General features: G+C 41.0%; 1 protein-coding gene across 1 annotated transcript in view; it reads left to right on the forward strand.

Moving 5' to 3' along the window:
- Positions 1 to 25,700, forward strand: part of UBA6 (ubiquitin like modifier activating enzyme 6) — a 63,686-nt gene that overhangs the window by 5,362 nt on the left and 32,624 nt on the right. The window contains exons 2-14 of the mRNA XM_019522266.1: positions 2,550 to 2,644; positions 3,316 to 3,344; positions 4,216 to 4,310; positions 4,911 to 5,022; positions 6,194 to 6,274; positions 6,898 to 7,020; positions 14,789 to 14,912; positions 17,709 to 17,812; positions 20,039 to 20,101; positions 20,371 to 20,447; positions 21,484 to 21,550; positions 24,045 to 24,188; positions 25,040 to 25,110. Coding sequence (XP_019377811.1) covers positions 2,550 to 2,644; positions 3,316 to 3,344; positions 4,216 to 4,310; positions 4,911 to 5,022; positions 6,194 to 6,274; positions 6,898 to 7,020; positions 14,789 to 14,912; positions 17,709 to 17,812; positions 20,039 to 20,101; positions 20,371 to 20,447; positions 21,484 to 21,550; positions 24,045 to 24,188; positions 25,040 to 25,110 — 1,185 coding nt within the window. The remainder of the gene's footprint in view (positions 1 to 2,549; positions 2,645 to 3,315; positions 3,345 to 4,215; positions 4,311 to 4,910; positions 5,023 to 6,193; positions 6,275 to 6,897; positions 7,021 to 14,788; positions 14,913 to 17,708; positions 17,813 to 20,038; positions 20,102 to 20,370; positions 20,448 to 21,483; positions 21,551 to 24,044; positions 24,189 to 25,039; positions 25,111 to 25,700) is intronic.

The raw sequence follows: 25,700 nt of genomic DNA on the forward strand, positions 1-25,700 counted from the left end.
CTTCACCATTTAAAGGAATAAAACATTTCAGAAGTACTGTACACATTGTGATTCCACTTTCCATTAAAACAGTCTGAAAATTTCTGACTTTAATATTGGAAGTGGCTGAATTATATAAATAGGGGGTCAACAGCATACAGCTCATGGACTGCATCTGGCCTGCAGAGCCTTTGGATCTGCCAGGTGCAGCTGTGACTCCAGGGGCACTTGGCGGAAAGGGGTTTCAGCGCTATGCTGAAGTCGCGTGGCAGGAAGAAGTGGGGGAGGCAGCTGAGTCCCACCTACCCTCCTGCCTCAGGCCCAAGCTGGGATGTTCTGGTCCTCCACCAGAAAACGTTGCCAACCTTTGATATAAATAAATATCTTTGTGCAGATGATCGTTTAGTTCATAAGTACTTGTGAAATCACTAAACAGTATTTGACCAGGTAAAGAATTGGCCATATACTGAAAAGTGCCAAACTAACTAAACAATGCTTGGGAAAGTCATTATATTACATACTATGTTTGGCCAACCAGTTTAATTGCTCCCTTCAGTTCTGTTGTTCTTACACTTTCTTTTCTTTCCTGATTTTGATTCGTCGTTGCTTTTTCATTTCCTCTAACTTTTTCTTCCGTTTCATCTTTCCTCATTTTTCTTTACCGTGTTGTACAAACTACCTCCTTCATTAGGTCTCTCTCTAATTCTTCCCCTCTAAATCCCTTTATACTATGGCTTTCTTTCAGCCTTTTTTCTTATTAATATTTTCTTCTCCATGATTTTACAAGATTCCTAATAACCATAACAATTAAATATAGCCACCTTAACTTGAAACTGAAGATTTTGAAAGTGGAAGGTGACATCCAGATGAGAAGCTGTTCTTAATACCCTCCCACCCATGTCCACCTATAGTCACTGTGCCCTTTCTAGAATGCTCTCCCAGAATTGTTTATGGACTTCATTTGGTGAGAATTTGAAGCTTCCCAACCCGCTGAGGCTACTCTGCCTCTAGTAAAAATGTTTCTTCAGTCTTCAGGGTTACAGGGTGTGCTCCTCTGTAACAGAGATGGGGTTCTGATTGCACACTTTATTATAATTGAATTTAAATATTTTTCTTTTGTGTTAAATTTCCTTTCATAGTATTTGTTGGCAATGTGGTGAGATTTTTATACCCATGCAGAGTTTGATCTTGAGACTTGAATTTTCACTGTTGTCTGTAACTGATTTTCTGTCCAGCAATACAAGATGCGTCCCATGTTGAAACATAGTACTTCTGGAAACAGTGAAACTGGTAGAAAAGTTCCTTATTAATTAAAAACCTTTTTTCCCACAATGTCATATGAACCAAAGTCAGTATTTTAAATTATTTTCATTTTTAGAGGCATAATACTTTATGCATTTGATACACTTACACTTAATTTTTTCTTGTGGGGGGTGTGTGTTTGTTTGTGTGTGTGTTTGTTTGTGTGTGTGTTTGTTTGTTTTTGCAGGCATTCCAAATAGTCCAATATTGGGGGACATTTTAATCCCTATAAAACTGATATTCTTAGAAGTATATCAAGCAACCAGGCTTGTTTCTCTCAATTACTGAATTTTTTAAAAAGTCCTCCGTTGAATGGAATTCCAAATGGCTTACATATGTGTACTTTGAGGTGAAATCAGATGACAAGAAACTTTAGAGAACAGAGTATCTTTCAAAGTTCTCCACTTGAATATACTGAGGTGCTTCGACTTTTGATCTGAGTATTTCTGGTAAAGAAGAAATTCCTGGTTTGGAGCATGTTGTGCCCCAAAAGGTTGAGTTCGTAAAATCCTGGGTGTATCTACACGTTCATTAATGTGCCATAACAACAGGTACAAAATGCACCATAATCAGTGTCACTGAGCATTAGTGCAAGTGAATGCTTTTTTGTGACGCTTAAAGCTTATTAGACTAATCTACTGCACATTAGCACAGTTTTTGCCAGCCACGCTAATGCTCAGTAGAGTTAGTCTAATGGGCATTAAGCGTCTCATGTATACATGCCCTAAGTAGGTATTGAAATTGTAACATAAGAGAAATGAGTGGTGATCTACCTTAAAAATTATGGAGGTCCATAATCTTTGTGTATCACAGATTTGTTTTCCATTAAAAATTCGCTGAGTTTGCAAATAAGATATGTCCATTGGGGTTAGTTTCATGAACTTGCCTCAGTTTCTGAAATTAAAATGGGCTTTTTTCCCCATCTTGCATTTATTGCTGTCATGCAGTTCTGAAAGCCCATTTATATACCAAATTACTTTACAGTCATGGTTTTTCAAAATGTCTTCATTGCCCTGGGCAAACCCTTCAATGGCTAATGGAATTGCAAGTGCATCAACAATGATATAACTTAGTTTTGCAGAACTTATTATTGTTGATGTTTGGAGACAGAAAGGAAATGGCTTGGCTGTCAGAACCCAAGCTGTGTGGGGGTTGAAAATTTTATTAGGGAAAATCCATTTATGTTTTAGAACCTTTGGGTGTACCTCATTTTAATATAGGAATTATATTTATTCATTGTTTTTAATATATATTTTTCTTGCATATAGTCGACAGAGATACGTCCTTGGAGACTCTGCAATGCAGAAGATGGCCCGATCTAATGTGTTCCTGAGTGGTATGGGTGGCCTTGGTGTGGAGATTGGTAAGTTTAGGTAACTTTTATTTAAACAAAAAAGCATCAGTTATTTGTGTGTACCCTTCAGGAGTACTTTAAAGATATATCCTAAAATCTACTGCACTTAAAATTTCATGTACCTCCTGAACAGTTATGTGTACAGCTGAATCATACTGTTAAATCAGAGTAAATAGGTTTGTGGCTCTCTTTTTTTGTAGGTGTGTGTGGTTTAAAATGTCTTACAAATGTATCTTTGTCTTTGTCATTAAATAAATTGTTCAACATTATTGGGTGATATTTCTTTTGAACTTGCTGTGCAGGAGGTCCAGCTAATTTATCATAATAGACCCTTCTAATGTTATCCTTGTGCAGTTAAATAAACTGAAAACTATAAGCTTATATCTTTACCCTACGAGTGACACAAAGTAGCTGGAATTTGGCCATAACTGGCCAACTGAGAATTCATTAGAGGATCTGTTAATTGGTTAAAAAGCTCCTGTTGCATTGAAATATCTACAGGAGAGCTGAATTGCCTTTTTCTTTAAAGTTATCAAGAAGATGTAATTGATGTGAACTGTGAAACTTTTATGAACATAAAATGAACAATCAGTTTCATTATTGTCCAAATTACTTTACTTTAGTTACTTTATTACTGTAGAAGAACATTATAAACATTGTTCTTTCTCTCTTTCTTGCAGCTAAGAATGTAGTTCTAGCTGGTATAAAGGTATGTAAATGATTGTGAAAGAAATCTATAGTAATTTCTAATAAAAGGGTCTTTTGAAAAGCACTCTGGAATGTGCCATTTAATTGTTTTATTACCAAAGGATCAGGTAGCTATGTTTTTGGCCATGGTGACATTTGATAAAGTAAATTATATGCTCATCTTAGGGTTTCTGATTTTTATTTTGATCAGTGTAGCCTCTGTCTATGCTGTGATTGAAATAGGTACCTTTTTCTAATCTTGTTTAAAGTGAATTATTCTTTGTTCATGCTTTTTCATTAAAAAAAAAAAAAAAGAAGATACCTTTGCCTTTTTGTAAAAGCCAGTTCCTTGACAGCAATACCAGTCACACTTAAGGGCAACACAACAAAACCAGCTTTAGTTTTTCTGAATGTTGTCTTAATTATCCAGGTTTTGCTGCAGAATAACAGCGAAGGGAGCACATTCCTTGGCTTTGTAACTCTCAGGGAACCCGTAAGAAGTTTCTTGTGGGTTAGAGAGGGAATATATTTTTCAGTCAAAAATATTGCTGTTATCCTTTTTTAAGCCTCTAAAGAGCAACTAAGAATAAGGTTATACTCCCAGGAAGCATTATTATGTCATGCTGAGCAAAATACCTATTGTTTCTCTAACTTTTTTTTTTTTTTCAGCAACAGTGGGAAACAGTGAAGTTGAATGCAGTAGATCACTACTGTACATTTTGCATCTTTATGTAGTGCCTTTAGGTTTGCTGTAGTAGTATTGCTTCAGAATCTCAGGACTAAATTTGCTATGTACACTTGAATGTGCTGTGCATGTATGCACTGATTTCAAATAATACTTTAACTTTTTTTTTTTTTTTTAACTGACCTTTCCCTCTTGATCTCATCTGAAGGCTCTTACGGTTCATGACACCAAGCAGTGCAAAATATGGGATTTGGGAAGCAATTTTTTCATCCATGAAGATGATATTCTCAATCTAAGGAACAGGTTAATACATTTTTTTTAGATATATCCAAGCAATGACCCATCCTTAACTTATGCATAACTATGTTGACTTTGTCATTTGGCTATGAAGCATCTTACGCAGTGTTGTTCTGTGGACATCACTGCCTTTAAATGCAGTGCCCATTTGTCAAGGAGGAGTGCATTAAAGTGACTGAGATGTGTTTGGGCTGTCTGCCTAATTTGTGTGTATGTGGATACATGGAAACATATTGCTAGTTATAGGTAGTGAATGTTTTTTTCCTAAATCTGCTAGTTATGGAAACAGGGAAATGCATTTCTTTTCCAACTGCAAGGCTGGCTAAATAAAGCCAGTGGACAGCTTAGTTGTGGTCTCTTGCTCTCCTAAATATGTTTCAGAGTTAGTAGTCATGCTGTAAATCTTGCTGTCAGGTTGACGGCATGAGAATCTTCAGGGTATGTATTGTAGAACACTTCTAAATATGAAAAAGCACAGGAAGTTGATTGGCTGTGATCATTGTAAAAGAAAGTGTAAGAAACAAAGGGTCCTGGTAATTAGTGCACACTCTAATTAGCTATATAAATAATATATATTAAAGGATGCAAATCTGAAAATCATTTCAGAGCTGAGGCGGCACTTCCTCACATCGCAGAACTCAACCCATATGTCCATGTTGTGTCGTCAACTGCAACGCTTGATGAGACCACAGACCTATCTTTCTTAAAACAGTATCAGGTATGTAATACTTATTTAACGTGGCTGTGTAACTTTCTACTTTCCCAGAGTAAGCAACATTTTGGGGGAAGGACTTGTTTTGACTAGATGATAACATTAGAACCAGACAAATGGATCTAATTCCTGAACTAATAACATTTTAATGGACATCTTGCAATGTTGAAAGTCCATGTCCTTATTTTTGTGCTCCTTTCATTGAAATGAAAGGTATCAATAAATCATTAAATGACAGACTGTCTCATGATTTAAATTCAGAGACAGAAAATGAACTGGCCCTTGATGTGTTACAAATCTTTTCTAACAGGCTGGAAAAACAGGAATGAAAAATTTATACCTATATGCTACATGGCCAAATTAATATTGCAGTAGAAACAGTACCCTAAATTTTTTAACATATGTTTGCATACTGATAGTGTACTTGCAGTTTAGATATGCTCAGCACTTGAAGTGTCTACAAGTCTCTTGCGTACAAGCATTCCAATGTATGCATACTTTATTAAAGGCACTAGGCCAATATCACTTTCATTTCTCAATGCTGGGACTTTCTTTAACTTACTGATTGTGCTAATATACCTTCGTGCCTCTAATGTTTTCTGTTTTAGAAAGACAGTAACTGTGACTAACAGTTTTTTAAATAGTCTGAGGCAGGATTTGAACTTTATCAGGCTTGTGAGTAATGGGTCATGTAAATGGAATGACTCCTCACTTATAGCTGTTGTTCTCCTGGAATGATTTTGTAAGACAGAGTTAAAATGAGAGAAGCAAATCTCTTCAAATTGGGCACGGCTGCGTGAGACGCTTAATGTGCAGTAGACTAATTCTACTGCGTATTAGCACATCACTTCAAAAACCATGCTTATGCGCAGTAGAATTGATCTACTCTGCATTAAACATCACAAAAAAGTTTGCCTTTGCTACTGTGAATTAGCATAGCTACTGAGCCTTGATTATAGTATCTCGTATTAGAAGTACTAAACTTAATGTGCAGTAGCAAAGGTGTATTAATGAGTGAGTAGACATACCCATTGATTGCTAAATCTGTGCAACAGAGATGTGCTTTTCTGGTCAGTGTGTGAAAAACCTTAGAATTTATCAATGCTGAATTTAGCTAATGTTGATAGCTTCTGACATCAACATCTAGACCTCATTGCTTGCACCTTTCTGTCAACAGTGCATCATACTGACTGAGATGAGGCTGTCACTGCAAAGGAAGATTAATGATTTTTGCCATAGTCAACACCCACCTATTAAGGTAATTTCAAATAGTGACCACTGAATTAATCGGGCCAGATCATCTTGTATTAATCCACATGTAGAGGATTCTTTCAGTGTCTCTTGCACTATCTCTGCAGCACCTTGCCTTTCCCAGTCATCACTGTACTGTTATACTGTTGGCTCTGGGGGGGATGCTGCTTTTTATAGTACCATTTCCTGGCCTGCTCTTGGATTTCTGTGCAAATTTATATAAAAGGGAGTTAGAACACTTCTTGGTACCTTCCATAGCTCAATGAAAAATTGCTTCTATAGAAGACAGGCCAGATTCACAACTTATGTGATGGGGTGAGTTTAATTCAAAGAGAATATGGGGAGAGCATATTCAAGGGATGGAAAGCACTCTTTCTATTGTTTCTCCATTGGGCTAATACCATCCCTAGTTCTATTTATAGGTGTTAGTTTAGACAAATTGATGGAGGGCCAGATTCTATCACTATATAAATGGATACAATATCTGGTTGCTTCACTTCAAGATGCAAGTCTGCATCAAAGAACAAAATTTGCACCTTAATTAGCTGTGTAGGTAGTATTTTGGAATGCTAAGAGATTACTTCTGTTTGGTTACCTGGTAATCCTGTTCATTTGTACTTTCTTTTGTAGTTTGTCAGTGCGGATGTCTATGGAATATGTTCACGTTTGTTTTGTGATTTTGGTGATGAATTTGAAGTGCTGGATACAACAGGAGAGGAACCAAAGGAAATTTTCATTTCAAACATAACACAGGTAAGGGGTGCATATCATCACACTGTTATGAGACAATTTATTTTGTGTTATTGGGAGAGTGAACCAGAGCTTGGTGTTCTATGGTGTCAGTGTTAGTGTCTCAGCTGATAAACTCCAAAATTGCAAGAAATGTTCCTTGAACATCAGGGGTAAGACCTTTTGATATTTGTAAGGAGAAAACTGAAGGCAAATTGAGGCCTATACTCTTATTCATAGACCAAGAAAGATCCACCTCTTCTTTTAATTATCTGTCATCAGTGCTTGTAAACTGAAAAACCTGTTGCTAACTTCTAACATAGCCATACCCTCAGTTCAGTTTTGCTTCTCTCATTGTAGTTTAATATTTTGACACCCAGCGTGAGTTATCTCCCAGACTGACAGAAGTGAGACTCTATTTGCAGTGAGGTATGCAAGGCTTTTGGCATGTGGAACTGTGGGAGGGAGTTTGCTGGGAGTCTCAGAAATACAAGAGCATAGGGGGTGGTATATAGAATAAGGCAGGGGTTCTCAAAATTTTTATGCCGTAGCCTGGCAAACCACAGCCCAGCAGTCATGGCTGACAGCAACCTGAATTTCCAGCCAGAAGATGGGTAACGATACCCTCACCCCCTGGGTGAGGGGCAAACCCTGCACTGCTTTGGGCCCTGCAGAAGGAGCTGCAGCCTCTCTGCCTGGCTCTGGGGGGGCTGCAGTTTGCCAGTCCGCAGCCACTTCCGGTCTGGCAGCTGACTGTGCTGCAGACTGGCAGCTGACCCGCTGTGGTCTGGCACCAGGCCATGGCCTGGGGATTGAGAACACCTGGAATAAGGGAAATGAAAGGAGCATCTGGCATAAGAACTGTGCCAGTGGAAGTTAGGAAGTAGGATGGTATGCAGTACATTGCAGGCACAAATTGGAAAAATGTACCTTGAACAGTCATCTCTCACCCTTCCTTCCCTGCCCCTCCCCATGCAGCCTTCTTGAGTGTAGGCATGGGAAGAGCAGAGGGCCAGGCAGTGTCATGGAGCACAAGGCTTCCTGGGAACCTTAGTTCTCTAGACAGCCAGTGGAGTTTACTGCTGCTGGAGAGAGATTTTTTCACCCCGTTTTGTTGTTGCCAAAGTCCATGTCCAGAGGGCAAAAAAAATGCTGACTTTGGCAGCAAAAAGTGGGGGTCAGTTCAGCCCCCAGCAGTAGGAAACTCTACTGCTGCTCTAAAAAACAGTTACCCAGAATGCTTTGCACTGTATGACACCCATTGCCTATGCTGGCTGCTTCTTGCAGATGGAAGGTACTAGCAGAAGAAGGCAAGGCAGCAGTGACGTAGACTGTAGTGAGTAGCTCTGGGTTGAGGGTCTCCCTTCCCTCTGTCCTTCTGGCGTTTCTCCCCTTAGGTGTTACTTGGGCCACATGCTCTGCTTGCCCACCCCACTTTATACTACTGTTAAACTATGTGCAATTATAGCAGTTCCCCAGAACAATATAGATACATAACATGATGCATCCAGCCTCCCAGAAGCTTACAAGCTAAACTGAACTTGAGGAAAGAGTTTTAATATATAAGCAGAATGATAATTTGGCAGCATCAGGTTCACAATTCCTTTTCCTTTTTTATGGTTTGTTTTTTTTTTCCTAAACATCTTGGATTGATACTTTGTTTTAATTTGATCTGACTTCTCAAATTCTAACTAGACTTAAGCTAGGAGGAGATATGCTTTCAGTTTGCATATAAACTTTATATGTGAAATCAGTCATGTGTAGGATAATACAAAGGGTTGGGATTTGGGAGGGTGTATATCCACGTACCACATGAATCTCTCTTGTGGATATACCCCTCTAAACATCATAAGCCTGGGAATATGGATGGGAGGAAAAGGAGAGTGACAAGGAGCTTAGTCTAGACTAATGGTTCTCAAATGAGTTGCTGCAAGACATGTAGCCAAATGAAACTGCCCAACAAGTAATGCAGTTGCACATGTGTACTCCTCCTGCATTGCTGTTTTCTGATAGCCCTAAAGCAGGCAAGAGAGTAAGCCTGTGCTGTAGCCCTTCCAGGTCCATACCCCCTACCACTCCCAACTTCTCCCAGAGACCTGTCCTGTACACTTCTTTTGGGGAGACATTATGCAGGTTTGGACTGGGAAGAGCTGCACCATGAGTCAGTTCTCCTGCCTACTCCAGGGTTATTGGAGAACACCAATGCCAGAGAAGCATGGGAGCATGCCACAGCACGTCATGGGCTGGCTGTGCAGCAGGCACACAGTTATACCTGATGGCAGTGGCACCCGGTTGAGAGCTACTGAGGTGAGTTGAGGCAAGTAGTGATTCGCAACTGGGAGTGCTGCCACATTAATAAAAATTAATAAGGATGCCCTTACTGTAAAGGTTGAGAACCACTGGTCTAAACAAAGCTATGTGCATGTGAATAGCACATTTTATTTCATCTGGATAGAGGGCTCTGATACTTACTGAGGGTGGAACTAGATCTTCATTTCTCCTTAATACCATATCTACACACATTTATTTAAACAATTATGTAGTTTAACATACTCTTTGAAAATGCATTGTGTTAAAAAATGATGAATGATACAATTTGCTGACTAGATAACTTTACCTGAAATTTCCATCCAAATGCAGTTTAACACAAACAGCAATTCAGTCAATGCAAAAGAAAAAAAAATAAAGCATCTTCAGATTATTTACATAGGAGCAAAGGGCTCATCTTGGATCATGAAGTTCCATCTTCTTCTCTTCCAGAAGGTGGCATCATCTTTCATAAACTTGCCAGGTTCTAGCTTAAACCTACTGCTCCTGCTCCTATTGGGAGGCTGTTTCAGAACATCATATTTCTCATGATTAGAAACTTGCTTCTAATTTCAAGTCTGTCGCTAATGAAAATATTAAACAGGATATGTCCCCAGATTCTTAAGGAACTCCAATAATAACCGTCCAATACTACACCTTTTAGCACTACCTGTTTCTTTTACCTTTAGCCAGTTCTTTACCTGCCTTAGAGTCCATCTTCCCACATGATAATGTATCAGCTGCTTTCCTGAAGTCCAGATAACTATATTGCATTCCCTTCATCTAGAAAATCAGTTATTGTCAAAGATGGATACCAGAATAGTCTGACAAGATCTACTTTTAGTAAATCCACACTGAATTTTGTCCCATTTTCATTTATGTCCACATCTCTAAGCATTCTTTCAAATTTTATTCTAAAGTGTTCTTACCATTGAAGTCAGACTAACTGTCCAATAGTTGCCTGGGTAACTGTTTCACCATAAATACAGGTACACTACATTTGCTGTTTCTCCAATCATATGATGCCAACTTGATAGATTAATTAAAAATCCTTGCTGTCATACTGTGATTTCATATGCCAACTCTTTCTGAATTCCAGGATAGACATTATCTAATCTCCTGACTTGAGTGCTTCAAGCTCTCAACTTTTAATGTTCTCATCCTTATTGAAAAGTGAGGCCAAGTATTCATTTCATTTTTTGATGCACCTAGGGTGCAGACAGAAGTAACAGTTGAACTGTTTTAGATGGCCAGCGATATAACCACACATGCCCTTTGAAAGGTGCCAAACACCACTGAAGTGCTCCAATATAGTGTCACAGAGGTACTATTTTGAAAGGTTTCATTTTTTGTTATTTGTGCGTTGGGACAGGGCACCCATTGATCTTCTGTTATCCCCAGGTGGTTTCCCCCCCACATACACCCCTTCTCCATGGGGGATAGAGGGGTGGACAACTTGCCAGATTTCAAGCTACTAGATCACTGCTGGATTCCCTGCCATGCCTAGATCATTTCTTACGTCTGTTGCCAGATCCAGGCTTACCCCCTCTGGAGTCCTGGAGCCTCCCATTGCTACTAGAGTGGGGCTGTCCAACCCCAAACCCCTCCTTATGTCCCCTCCACTGAAAGGGGGAGAGGAGAGTTTGGGAGCTGGAGAGTTGGGATTCTAGTAGACCCCTGCTTACTTCTTCTCTCTACCTTCCTCTCCCTGTGGGGATAGTAGAGCTGCAGGAAGGTCCAACTCAGCTGGATTTCTGGCATTTTTTTACTTTAGCCCTATGCTTTATGATCCCAACTACATAGTTTCTTTGCTGATTGACCTCCTTTGTGTTCCTTGAAGACTTGTTGCTTATTTGCAGTACTCTTTTTGAGGTAGTTATTCTTACCTCTTCAGCATTGTTGTGAGTGTGTTGTGCCGGCAGTGCTTGAATTTTTGCTCACAGTTTGTTATAGCTGTTAGTGTTGACACTTTTAAGGGTTGTGCTCTGCTGGGAAATGCCCACACACATTAATTGTGTCTGCGATAAACTTTGCCTTTTTTGGCACTTAAGTGTATATTACAGAATCATTTTGTACATTGCTCCATCATTCACTGCTCAGGTTAATACTTTGACTTTCAAACTGTATTGTCTACTGTTCTGTTTCATTTGTACATGCATATCTTGCAACTATCCAGCAGTGTCTTCTCTGGGTGAAGTGTAAGCATTTTTTTTGAACACGTTAAAAGGGAAAAAATGTATTTGTGTGACCTAATAACCTTTTTTAACTACAGAATCTCTGAAACTTGCTGCTTGTGACTACAAGGCCATCCAAAGCTGCTTTTTTTTGTTTGGATTTGGTACTATGTGCTGGTACCAGCAGATAACTCGGGTTGTTAGCTAGTCAACAGCCATTGCCTGCACTAGGGGTAGCCAACCCATGACACAATGTCACTAGCGGTATGAAGAGCTGCTATGTGGCATGCAAGCACTCGGTGCTTAGTAGAGGGAGATGCTGGAATTGAGGCAGGAGGTACCAGCCTTAGGTTGCATGGAGTGGCACTGAAATGGCCTGGATGGTGCTGGGAGTGCAGGTGTTGGGTGTCACTGCCAAGAGCCAGGTAAACCCTTCCCTGGCCCTGTAGCCAATGCTGGATTCAAGGCTTCAGATCCTTGCTCACCATATAAAAACGTGACGGTTGTGGAATCAGGAAAATGTTAACTTGGCTCTTAGCAGTAACACCTCTCTTGCAGCAGCCTCCTGCCCCCACTCTGTTCTGCACAGCCAGAGGCTTGAGCCCCACTGTCTCCTTTCTGGCACCCCTAGCCGTAAACTAGGTCAGGTATGGTTCTTTCAATGGGCACAACAGCCAAAAAGGTTGGCCACTGTTGGCCAACCCTATCTTAATTATGTCTAAATTAGATGTCATGAAAAGGTACATTTAACACTCTAAACTAACATATCAATTATCTTTTAAACACACAGGTTTTTTTAAATTTATGACTCAAAATACAAATTTATGACATTTCATTTCAAGACAGTTATCATTTAGTAGTATATTTTATATGAATGTATTTAATTGACAGCTAAGTAAAATAATGAAGTTATTCTAAAGAATAGAGTATTAGTTTTGGATTATAATAATCTAAATTTTTATCCCCTGGGGATGATTCTTCTGATTTTTATATATTTATTTATTATTTTTATTTTACTAATTACTGATTCTCTTTGCACTCTGTGTATTTTGACAGTGAGTGTTTATTTACCCAGAAATAGCAGAATTTATTGTAAATATTCCCAAGTAGGATCCTTTTTATAGACTGTTTCAGTAATACTGATCTACACTAGAGGGGATTATATTCTAAAATGCTAAAAGACTGGAAAGAATAGTCTGGAAAGGTATAGCTCTGGGGTAAGGGAAACTGAAAGTAATACCAGCGTTCACTCCATTGTAAAAAGACTAAAGTGGATTTGTAAATAATGTAGCACATGACAAAATATAGTCACGTGTATATACACTTATAAAGTTTGAATTAACTTCAAGAATTAAGGGTGGGTTTTTCTCCCTGATGTTGCATATAATTAAAACAGTTGAACCTAAGTTTAAACAGAGCTTATTGCTCTAGCAAATACTGTATTTGCATGTACCATAGCTTATCTTTCACATGTTTATCACTTTGAACTTAAAACACTTTAAAAAATATGTTTGGATTTTAAAAATCCTTTTTATTCATTTCTCTCCCCCCTGCCCCCAATTTAAAAAATAGTGTGCTGGGAACTGACTGACTGGAATATTTTGTGGGGAGGAGGGTGAGAATGGAGGGGGATGAAGAATTATAAGCTTGATAAGGACGTGGCAGGAAAAGGGAACAGTGCCCAAGAATTTTCTTCAAATAAAGAATTGATTGAATCCCAGGGTTTGTTGGAAATTAATTTTCTGATAGTACTTTCATTCTATCCAGTGCTTTAGAATTTTCTGTTTGTTAGTGTCTTTTAGAGAAGTGTCTTACTTCAGAGAGGTAGCAGTAAAATAGTTGGTATCTCTCTGGGTGACGTATAGTGACATCCAGAAGATGCAAACCTGCTTCCCAGGACCTGCATCATGCTGAGGAGATCTGAGCGTGCAGGACAGGATGCTCAGGGCTCCTTCAAGATCTGTTCTGCAAATGTGCAGCCCCTGAATGTGTAGGGCTGACATGGGTGGGTGAGGTTCCTTCATCAGCAGCATGTCTAGTCTCTCTTGGGAGGTGGCATAAGTCCTGTCCCCCACCAAATTATTGAGAGACTTAAGCTGCATACACATATTCAAATAATCTGGAAGAATTCTCCCAGGTTTGCTCTCCTGATAGAAAAACTAACCCAGAGCTGTGTGCACTGACATTTGAATGCTGAGGCCCAGTGCAGCAGTGAGGGGGATAGGAGTGCTTGCACAGGTATACAGAGCAGTGAGGGAAGGGGACAGTATCATATCAAGTGGCTCTGTGGCTACACATCAAGCAGCTCTGTGGTTCATGGCTCACCTGCTGTGATCCATGCAGAATGCAGCCCCCACTTGTATGGCTCCTGGGGTGGGTTGCCCCCGGGGACTTAAATGTTGAACAGTCCTGCTTTAGGACTTTCTCCCTTATCTTTTGCATGAAGCAACAAACTACCTTGCTCTGAGTCAACAGAAACTACTTAACTCTTTCTACAGTAGCACCAGCATCTGTTAACTTAGGAATCGTGGCATGGGCATTTGAGGCCCATCACCTAACAGAATCACACGCCAAACCAAGAGTCAAACTCAGAGATCTAATAAGAGGAAACAAAGCAGAAGCAAATGGGAGGGAGAGGGAGCGAGGAGCCACGTACTTCAGTCTTTACTGTCTGGATAGAGTACTTCAGGCTAGGCCTAGCCTTTTAAGGCTGGAGTGGGCAGGGCTTATCTGTGGCTTCAGGGATTGGCCACCCACTAGAACTAGCTGGGGCCAGGGCACTGATCCGGGCTTGTTGCAGGTGACGTCTGTTTCCCTGCAGCCTCAGTGCATGAATTGTCCTGATCCTCTGATTTAGAGTGTTTATGCTCAGAGCTCTGATCTGGCCACATTGCACTTAGAGCAGTGTGAAACAAGATGATTTTCTAGTATCTGCTGACACAGTCTTAACTTTAGCATATGATTCAGTTATTGTACTAAGGACAGTGCTTAAGGAATAATCTTGTGATTTGTTTTAAAAATCTTGTGAATTTAAGGATAACAGTCCAAATATACCAGACAGCAGTGTTAGACTAGTCTATCAGACCCATATTAAAATCCAATCTTTTTAATACAGATAAGCCCCTTGTTTTTAATTTTGGCATGCTTGTTGAATGAAGTGCTCCTTTTTGACTTCGCTGTATCTAACCGTAGTAAGCCATTCTCATATAGATGTGCTGGGACGGTTGTAGTTACAACAAGCAAGAAGCACGCAAATCTGATTTAAAGCAAATTTCTTCCTTGCTAACTCTGTTGTTAATATTGATCTTTAGTCAAATCCTGGTATAGTTACCTGCCTTGAAAACCATCCTCACAAGCTTGAAACTGGACAGTTCTTAACCTTCCGGGAAGTTAATGGAATGTCATGTTTAAATGGATCCACACGTCAAATAACAGGTAAGCCTTGTGTCTTTTGGTTTACTTGTTTATATATCAACCAATAAAACATGTTCTTTTGGCCCTTTTGTTCATTTCAATACTGCTGTGATCATAGCAGAAAGAATTTTGATATGTGAATTCAATACTGATTTGCAGCAGTGGTTTTGCTTGCAGAGGTCTGAGGCATGAGGTGAAGCACGGAAGGATTTCTGATGAGGAAAGTTTGAACACTGTGGAAACCACTTGGTATGGGACCATTCACACTATTTGGGCATATAGTGTTTTTAGAACTCAGCTTTTGATATCACTTAAGCACATGAATCTCAGCTGAATTTATCTGTCACAGCATATTTGGCAAGGTTGCCAACTGTCAGTAAATTTTACTGACTGTCAGGGGAAAAAAATCAGGCTAAAAATGGCCCAGGAAGCACAAAAGGAGGAGAGGTTCCAGATAAGAGTTTTCCTAAGGGGGTGGCATTGCATTATACCATCCACCCCAATTTTCTCAGTTTCTGCAAAATCCACATAATCACAATTTGGGTCTGTCCCTAGTGACAGGGTGAGGCAGGATATCCCTGTGAGTCTCCCCAAGGGCAGGGATCTTGACTGCACAATTTTATGGCAGTAGGGAACTGCTTTTGTGCTTTCCTCCTAGCTTTAAAGTTGGGGGGGGTGGGAAGCAGAGAGCAAAGAGGTATCTGATCTCCCAGATACATTTTCCCTGCTATAAGCAGTGGGAGAGGGACAAATGTCAGGGAAACCTCCAATAATTAGATTCTATACCTGTATAAATTTGTTATAATTTTCCATTTTCCATATAGATAATCTAATCCATAGGGGTGGTCTTATAATCAGGGTATAATTATGATATGGTATGTCAATAAAAAATGTCAGTAAAGAAGTTTGCTGTTGGTGGTAAAAAAAAAAAAAAATTCTTTTTTGGAGAAAGTAGATTTTTCATTTTAAAAAAATAAATCTTGTGTCGGCAACCCTAATATGCAGTCACATTACCCCATAAGATTGTTAAAGGAATTATCAAGGTCAATCTTAAATTCTACAGAGAAATGTAAGGTTGATGACTTCCGTTTGGTGCTCCCCATTGTGTCAAATGATTTCAAGTCTGTGCTTTAGATCTTTTTATGGAACCTCCAAATGATAGTGCTTCACTTATGGTGACATCTGCCTGTGTTTTAATCTCATCATATAAACATTTTTTGTGAGAGATTTTATCCAAATCTTAGGGGGCATCAATTCAATTAATGTGCTTTAGGTAATGCACATTAAATCTAGTGTCTCCGGGCACCTATACACAACTGCATAGGCTGCTCCAATGTGCTGGAATTCTAGTGCATCAGAGCAGACCTGATTAATCGAGTCTGCTGAAGCATGGCAATTGCCGAGCTCAGCAGCCTCCTGCGTCTCCCCGTGCTTAAAAACGGTGGCGGGGTGCTTGATAAAATGCATTGAATGAGCTGTAGTTCAAGTGCCCCCCGCCACCACTTTTAATCATGGGGATGCTCATACAGGAGACATGGTGGCACTTTAATTAGAGCAGCTCTTGGAGCTGCTCTGATTAAAGCACTGCACTCCACCCCCTCACCCCTAGAGCACATGTAAAAGCGCCCTCCATTGTGAGGTACTAGAAAAATGCGCATTAGCCTGTTTTAATGTACATTAGCTAAAGAGCATGGATTTTTGTAATGCTTTAATTCACATTAAAATAAGCTAATGCACATTAAAGTGTACATGTAGACGTGCCCTTATTGTACAGTCTGTAAGGTAAGGTCTGTAGATCCAGAACATTGACTTCTGGTTTCTCTTTCCCCAACTTCCACTTATGCTCAAGTCTCACCTGATGCTCAGCCTTTTGGTTTTCAGTTTATGCCTCATTGCTTATCCCTAACAATAGTATTTGATTAAATGATGATATAATGACTGGGGGAGGACATGCCTTAAAGTGTTCCTGCTTGTTTCCTCAAGTCACTCTGCTGTGGTGCTGAGCCTTTGTGATCATATAAAAATCCATGGATATTGATTGTGCTAGATTGTCTTACTCTCTAGCTGGTTAGGATACCTCATACATTCATATTATGCATAACCTAAGTAGAGCTAAGGGTATACATTTCCTTTTCATTATAAAAAGATATGACAATGCAAGTGCATATACACATGCTACACTTCACCTGCAAAGTGGTGGTGTATTTCTGGGTAGTAGCATAAAGCAGGGGTGGTTCAACCCCTGGCCCGAAGGCCATATCCAGCTTCCAGACCCATGCCACCTGGCCCACAGGGAGCTCTACAGGCTGGGAAATGGCAGGGAGGCAGGGGAAGCTGGATCCAGCCCCACTTGGACCACTGCTGCATAACAAGATCAGGGCCAGGCCCATCCCCTGCCTGTCTGGATTGCTGGGCTGATCTCTGTCTCCATCTTGCCCCCACCCAACACATCATGCTGCTACTTGCCACCCCTCCCCCTGTGCCTGGATTGGTACTGTGCTGCCCCTGCCCCACCCCACCTGGGCAACCAGCTCAAGCCCCCACTGTGCCAGCCCCAGTTCCAGCCATGGGGCAAAAGGTTGTGCACTACTACCTAAAGTATTAGTTTTAAAACAATCTGATACCTGTGGAAATGGGTAAACTACACTTATTATTGTAGTAGGACTGAATTACAGAAATTATACTTTTAAAAGCAGCAGTGAGGGTACAATATTCATAGAAGATAAGTACCTTTCAGAGAAATAGAATTACATCAGAGCTTAAGCTGTTTATGATGTCATTGTCACTCAGATAACATATATCTCTTTCTCTCTTCAGTGGTTTCACCGTATTCTTTCAGCATTGGGAATACTTCAGATATGGAGCCTTACTTACATGGAGGCATAGCTGTTCAAGTAAAGACGCCCAAAACATTTTACTTTGTAAGTGTTCACATGGTACAGTATACTTATTTTCAGATGAAAATGTTTTTAAGAGGCAGAATAGTTTCATAGTTTGTAGGGTCAGAAGGGACCTGAGCAGATCATCAAGTCCGACCCCCTGCCATGGCAGGAAAAAATACTGGGGTCGAACATCCCCAGCAAGGTGTTCTCTTGGAAGTTGGTTCCAGATCCTAGCCGCCCTGACCGTGAAGTAGCACCTCCTGATATCTAGCCTAAATCTACCCTCTGCCAGCTTGTGACCTTTATTTCTTGCCACTCCTGGGAGTGCTCGGGAGAACAGGGACTCCCCCAACGCCTGCTGGTCCCCCCTGACTAGTTTGTAAATGGCCACTAGATTCCCCCTCAGCCTTTTCTTGTGGAGGCTGAACAGGTTCAGGTCCTGTAGCCTGTCCTCGTAGGGCCTGCCCTGCTGCCCCCGATCATGCGAGTGGCCCTCCTCTGGACCCTCTCCATGTTGTCCCCATCCCTCTTGAAGGGCGGCGCCCAGAACTGGACGCAGTACTCCAGCTGCGGCCTGACCAGTGCCGCATAGAGGGGGAGGATCACCTCCTTGGACCTGCTTGAGATGCATCTGTGGATGCATGACAAGGTGTGGTTGGCCTTCCTGATTGCGTCCCCACACTGTCGGCCCATGTTCATTTTGGCATCAATAATGACTCCAAGATCCTTTTCTGCCTCTGCACAAACAAAAAGGGAATTCCCCAGCCTGTAGGTATGGTGCTGGTTCTTCCTCCCCAGGTGCATCACCTTGCACTTGTCAGTGTTGAAACCCATCCTGTTCTCATCTGCCCACCCCTGTAACCTGTCTAGGTCTGACTGCAGCCTATTTCTCCCTTCTAGCATGCCCACTTCCCCCCACATCTTAGTGTTGTCTGCGAATTTGAACAAGGTGCTTTTTACCCCTTCATCCAAGTCACTGATGAAGATGTTGAACAGTGCAAGCCCAAGGACCAAGCCCTGGGGGACCCCACTGCCCACATCCCTCCAGGTCAAATGAGACCCGTCTACCACCACTCTCTGGGTGCGGCCCTCCAGCCAGTTAGTGACCCATTTGACTGTGTAGGTGTCGATGCCACAGTCCCTTAGTTTTTTAATGAGAATAGGGTGAGAGACAATGAGAATGAGAGCTCGATCAGTTAAGTGTGGATAGGCTGACACTACTATTTTTCTGAGTTTACAGAATTAACAATTGCGGGGATTACTGCCCTCTTAAACATGCAGCCTTGGTCCATCAGATCAGTACATCTGAATGTTTGATAGACTTCCTTTGAACTCTGCTTCAAGGGAATATTGTAGAACTATCTTGGTTAGGAAGCCTGAAAAATATATTGTGCTCTTAATGTCATATAGAGGAGGAACAAGATGGTGGTATCAAATCTGTACATGTGAACAGGTATAGCAGATCTACAGTGAGGCACTATATGAATCATTTTTAGGACCAAAGTATTAACCTACATCTTTAGACCTCTTTAGAGGTGAAAGGTTGGCATGCTATCCCACTGTACCTATCCAGTTTTCTTTTACATTATTTGTGTAGTCTGCACCAGAATATAGGTATATGGTCTTAATTGCTGTTACTGTTGTAACTGACCCCTTCAGTAGTTGGGATCTTGCAGCTAGACAGTGTGGTAGGGTAGTGTGGTTTCTTGTCTCTGAAGACCTGGTCTTGTCTTACTTTTTTAAAAGTATTGTTCCCATAGGATTCCAATAGATCTAACAAAAATCTGTAAAATCTAATTTCTAATGGGCAACCAGAAATGGCATTTGGTTTGGTAGGAGAAGAATACAACTGTACTCAGTGATAAAAGCAGCCTTGTGTTTGTAATGGTTTTGTAAGTGCACAAATGGCTGTTTGTAAAATATTTAGCAACTGCAATCATTTGGATGTTGCTGAAATTGTTTTAGCTAGTTGACTATGAAACTGGGAAAAAATTCAGGTCTTAAGAAAAAAAACTTTGAGAAGAACCTTTACCTCCAACTAGCAAATAGTAATACAGTGTCATTTCTATAACAGTAATGAAACAAAGGTAATAGAAAAAGGTTGGTGGGGAAAAAAGGGGAATGTGCAGCTTTTAATCCTTCAGTTGTGGGGTAATAACATTCGTTACCACTGTTAGCTATGAATGAGTTGGGAGAAAGCTATGTGACAGAGCAGGATGTGTTCATAACTTGACGTATTATATTTTGATCAGATCTTTCTTTCAGGATCGGTTGGAGAAGCAGTTAACAAATCCAACTTGCCTTGTTGCAGACTTTAGCAAACCCAAGGTAAATGGCTCCTTTTGGTTTCTTTAGAAACTAGATTTCTCATAATTTGAGGGTGGAAAGCTTCATAGATCATAACTTTTTTTTTTTTTCCTAAATGGCATATAGTAAGTATGCTTTGAAGTATACAGTTGGGGAGGGGGTTCAGACCATTAGAGAAAGGAGTGAACTAGTAGGAATGGAATTGAAACTAAATAGGAAAGTGTCAAGCTTTTCAAGTTTTTTTGATTACACATAACAGATCAGTGCCTCTTTTTATACCTCATTAACAGGCACCTTTGCAGATACATGCTGCCATGCTGGCCTTGAACCAGTTCCAGGAAAATTTTGGACGCATACCAAACACTGGGTAATGCTATTTTAGTGGTATTGTGTTTAACAAACTCTTGACAGTCTTTAATAAACCTAGTTAATCCTCTGATGCTTAACATATTTAATGTTCAGTGTGAAATAATTATTGAATTGGTTTGTTGTTGGTTAGGCACTTCATGTTTTTCACCTCTAGGTCATTTCAAATCTCAACTAATTTAGTAATGATAAAAAGTAATTATCTACTGGCTGTTCACAAGCATTTATTTTGGTATGTTGTTTGGTTTTGGCACATGGTGCATTCTCCAAAGCCACCCCAGTCATGACTGTCTCACTTCCTAGCAGAGAATGTATCAAATGACTTCTCCCCAGAAGCATTCCCTTCCCATCATGATGGTTTGACATTGAGGCTCTTGCGTGGATAAATCAAGGATGTCCATCTACAAGTTTGACTAACAGTAAATTCACACAGGGTCATGAATAGCTTTCAGCAGTTTAAAGTCTGATATGCCTGTGTTGTCTCAAAATAGTTAAAGCATTATTTGTGCCTTGAATGCATAAATACCAGTATTAACCTTCTGTGTTAGTGTGGCCAATAGACACCAGTTTCTAAACTAAAACTTAAATCTTAAAAGTGTGTTTTCAATGCTTTTACTATTAAATGGGAGACATTTCAAGTCCTCTTAGGTTTTTTTTTTAAGTGGGTTACAGCAGTGGTTCTCAAACTTTTTTGTACCAGGACCTGTTTGTAAACACCACCCAGTGTTCCTCATTCCTGACCCACTGCCCTCTACTCCCAGCCTCACTGTGTAGGGCAGGGGGTGGGTGTGTGGGGCATGGGGGGCCCCCAAGCAGCCCCTTTCAGGCTGGAACTCTGACAGCCTGCAAGGGAAAAGCCACAGTTTCCCAAGGTTAAAATTTGTTTGTGACCCTTTCATATATTCTTGCAACCCACTTTTGGGTCATGACCCTCAGGTTGAGAAATGCTGTGTTACAGAGTTGTCCTGTTGTGTTTAATATTTTAGAAATTCATGCTATGAATGCAAAATGATCTTGATTTTTGTCTTGGGCTCTAGATGCCTGCAAGATGCTGAAGAGATGTTGAAAATAGCAGCATCCGTAAGTGAAACGCTGGAAAGCAAAGTGAGTAGTTCTCAAGTAGCTAATGGTTGCTCTGCACTGTTGCATTGGCAGTTACAACATAAACACAGTTAATCCAGTAGGCATTATTATAGTGTGTGATAAATTTTTACACTTTGTCCCTGTTCTAGTTGCTGACCCTTTCTTTTACCCTTTGGGTTGTTTTGATGTATCAGCTGCTTGTATAAAAGCAATGTGCATATGTTACTTCTGGAGCTGTTCTCTGAAGCTCATTACACAGCTGCAGTTTTAGTAATTTAATCATACGTGTAAGGCAGTAATGGCTGTGAGGAATTGTTATCCAATCATTTTGGTGTAATTTTCATCTTAAAACACTGGGCCAGATTCTTAGCTGCTGAACATGGATGTAGCTAAGGAGTTGGTAGTTATTTGGGCTGGAGGGCCACTTAAGGAGTTTTGGTGAGTTGTAGGGGCGTAGGGGGTGCTGATCTGGCCTCCACCCCCTGTTATGGCTGTTTACATTGCCTACTGGGGTGGTGCAAGTTGATCGAATCCGGCCTCGTCTGCCCTGCACCCATTGCTGGGGGTCCTGGACAGAATGGGCAGGCTTCTGGATGGAGTGGACAGACATACCCACATATCACTATAAGTGTAGCACTATTTAGGTGTTCCATAACAAAGATCTGAAAAATAGACTTGAAATCATTTAGGCCAATGGGGGCACCAAATCGAAGTAATTAACTTCATGTTTCTCCGTAGAATTTAGGATTACTCTGTAAGTTTGTTAAAGGAATTTCCTAGGTCAATGCGACCACATATCAGGGTTGCCAACCCAAGACATTTTTCTTAAATGACAAATCTACAAACTTTTGTTTTTTCTTTCTTTTATTTATTTATTTTACGAACAACAAACTTCTTTACTGACATGTTTTTACTGACATACCATATTTACTTGACTAGAAAACAACCCTGATTTATAAGATGACCCCTCCTGTAATTGGATTCTCTTTATGGAAAATGTATAAATTTGTTATAATTTTCCAGCTATAGAATCTACTTATTGCAGGTTTGCCTTGAATTTGTCCCCTTCCCACTGCTACAGCAGGGAAAATATATCTGGGGGGTCAGCTAGCTCTTTGGTCTCTGCTTCCCCCAACTTCAAAGCTAGGAGGAAAGCACAAAAGCAGTCCCCCACTGCCATAAAATTGTGCAGTTGAAATCCCAGCTCTTCGGGTGACTCACAGGTTTCCATGGAGACCATGCTGGGACCCCCAGGGGCAGGCAGGGAGCAGCATCTGGGAATGGATCACAGCTCTGCTTTGCACAGCTCCGCAATCCCGGCCCTACCTGTCCCACTCCTGGATGCTGCTCCCCACCTGCCTGCTGCACTATCCCATCCACCCAGCTGAGCACACTCAGCCTGCAGGGGTTCAGGGCTCATCTCCATGGAGACCCTGCCCACCAACTCCATTTGTCTGCCCCTGCACTGGGTGTGGTGCCTGGGCAGTGGGACTGGGACCAGTGCGGCAGCAGAGATGCTGGCAATGGCAGTTGGAGTGTGAGGGAGAGAGTTGCTGCCTCAGGGGCGCTGCCATGGAAAGTCAAGTCTGGCTGCCACGCTACCCACGCACCACTCAGCCCCGTGGACTACACATCCCAGCATACCCAAGAGCTACGTATGGGGATATGGCATATGGGGTAGGCTGTGCTCTGCACCAGGTACCACCTCCGCACCTGGGGCAGTGGGACTGGCTGCATGCGCCATGGCCCAGGTTGCCCCCCGCATCTGGGTTGGAGCAAAAGATGAAAAAAACCCAGAGACCCAAAGTTAACATATCCCCTTCTTGTTGTCTATCTGTGTCTGTCTCTCTCCATCTTTATACTTCTTAGTTCAATAGAAGTGTTGTAGCCACACTTACATTAACCTCCTAAAACAAGGAAAAACACACACTTTTAGTTAAAACATTGCTGCTTTTTTAGTCTCTAAACGTACTAGCTAAATATGCTGGACTCTTAATGGTTTGTTTTAGAGGACTGGAGGGTTGCCAAAGTGATTCCTTATATTTATAAACAGTTCTAGAGGGGAGACAGGAAATTAATGGGCCATTAAGCCTGACTTCTGCTCCTGGAAGGCTAGGAAAAAAGATAATAAAATAACTGGTTGGCTCATGAATGGACATGACTTGCTGGAGAGCGATCAACATAGCTTTGTCAAAGGGAAATCGGGTTCCTTGAGGGTGTGAATAAGCAGGTGGATCAGGGTGATCAAGTTGACATAATGTATTTGGACTTCCAAAAAGCCTTTGTCCAGGTTTCCCATCAGAGGCTTTTAACGAAGTTAGGTAGTCATGGGATTACAGGGAATATCCACTCATGGATTAGAAATTGGCTCCAGGGTAGAAAGAAAAGAGTGAGTATAAATGGTCAGTTTTCAGGATGGAAAGAAATAAACTGGCACAGTCTCCCAAGCTCTTTTTAAGTTTGACTTCAGATTAATTTATAAAGCTTTTCTTTTTCGTTGTGGCTTGTTTTTCAGCCTCAGGTGAATGAGAACCTAGTGCAGTGGCTCTCTAGGACTGCTCAGGGACTCCTCGCTCCTCTTGCTGCAACAGTGGGTGGCATTGCTAGCCAAGAAGTCTTGAAAGCAGTAACAGGAAAGTTTTCTCCTTTGCAGCAGTGGGTAGGTCATTCCTTATCCTAATATTAATTTTATAAATGTGTGGCAGTGGGTACAGTGGAGAGCATCTGCATGAGCAGGGAAGCCAAACCATATTTTTAAGGCTGTAAACATCTTTTGTTAGGCTGTAGTGATCTCCTTGTCTCTGTTACATGGTACAGTTAAATTGGTCTTAATTAAATTGGCAGTGGTTATGAACATACAATAAAGTTTAACCACTTAGGAGGTTAAACTTGTCAGTCTCCACACTCCGAAACAGAAGACAAGCATAGATCATTGTGTCTAGATACAAAGGTATAACATGTTATCTGTATCAGAGCTTTCCAGCTCATGGCCAGAGTGCTGCATGTGACCCCCAAGGGGTTAACCTGCAGTCCTCAGGCTCCCAGCCCAGGCACTGCTTCCCTCATAATTCACCTGCTGCCACTGCTGGTCTCCACACTTCCCCCTACCTTCACCAGCTTCTGCCCGCCCCTGGGGGTGTGGTGGTCTGGCATGGCCCATAGGGCTACAGGAATCTGTGGCTAGGGTGCTTGGGAGACCCAGGGCTGCTAGCATGGTGCAACTGGGGGAGTGCCACATGGTGCAGCATGTAGCTTGGGATGCATTCAGGCCCTGCGGTTTTGTGCCTGGGGGGCTTGCAGACACTGACCACTCAGAAGTTAGATATCCTTGCTGTATAGTATCACATTTATAATAGGGCTCAGCCTCTTTCAGATTTACTTGTCCTAGTTCTTGATTTATGTGCAGTATATTGAAAATGTGAGTTCATAATTGTCTGTCTTTAACAAAAATAATATTTTGATGAATGTGAAATCTTTAAACTTGCATGCCTTTTTGGCTTTCCCCTATAGCTGTACATTGATGCATTAGATATTGTAACATCTCTAGACAAGATCAGCAGATGTGAAGAATTCATCCCAAGGTAAAGCTGAAATACTTGAATGGCCTAGACATACCGCATGTTATATACTGGTGTCAACAAGGAGCAGATACAGGATGTATAGCCCTATACCGGTATAACTTATATAGTAAAATTGAAGTGAAAACAGTATTAAACTACACTGGTGTAACTTGTGTGTCTGCAGTTATCCTAGGATAACAGTTTGTTTAATGAAAGTGAACTATTACCTGCTCTACCCCCATCTATAAGGCTGTTTGCTGCATAGCAACTCTGGGACAAGAAATCATTTGTCTGGGGTACTTCAAATATTGGTGTATGTTTATATCAGTTTTTGTAATGTCATATGCCAAGGCACTAATTTCATTCAGCGCAGTCATCTGTGAATCGCATGCAGGCATTTAATCCCAGTTAAAGATTTTGACTCTAATAATTCAAAATAACCTGTTTAAAAAAAAAAAGTGCATTTTATCTGTTAGTGGAAATATTTCTGAGGTGAGAATACTATTAACTTGGGAAGGGAATGAGTTTTTGGGGACTTTAAAGTGAGTCATCTTTTAGCTGATGTGAAAGCTCAAGACATTCTGCTTATCTTATATATTTAGTATCATGGT

This window comes from Gavialis gangeticus, unplaced genomic scaffold (assembly GCF_001723915.1).
Source record: "Gavialis gangeticus isolate Ggan-Ray unplaced genomic scaffold, GavGan_comp1, whole genome shotgun sequence".
NCBI lineage: Eukaryota > Metazoa > Chordata > Crocodylia > Gavialidae > Gavialis > Gavialis gangeticus.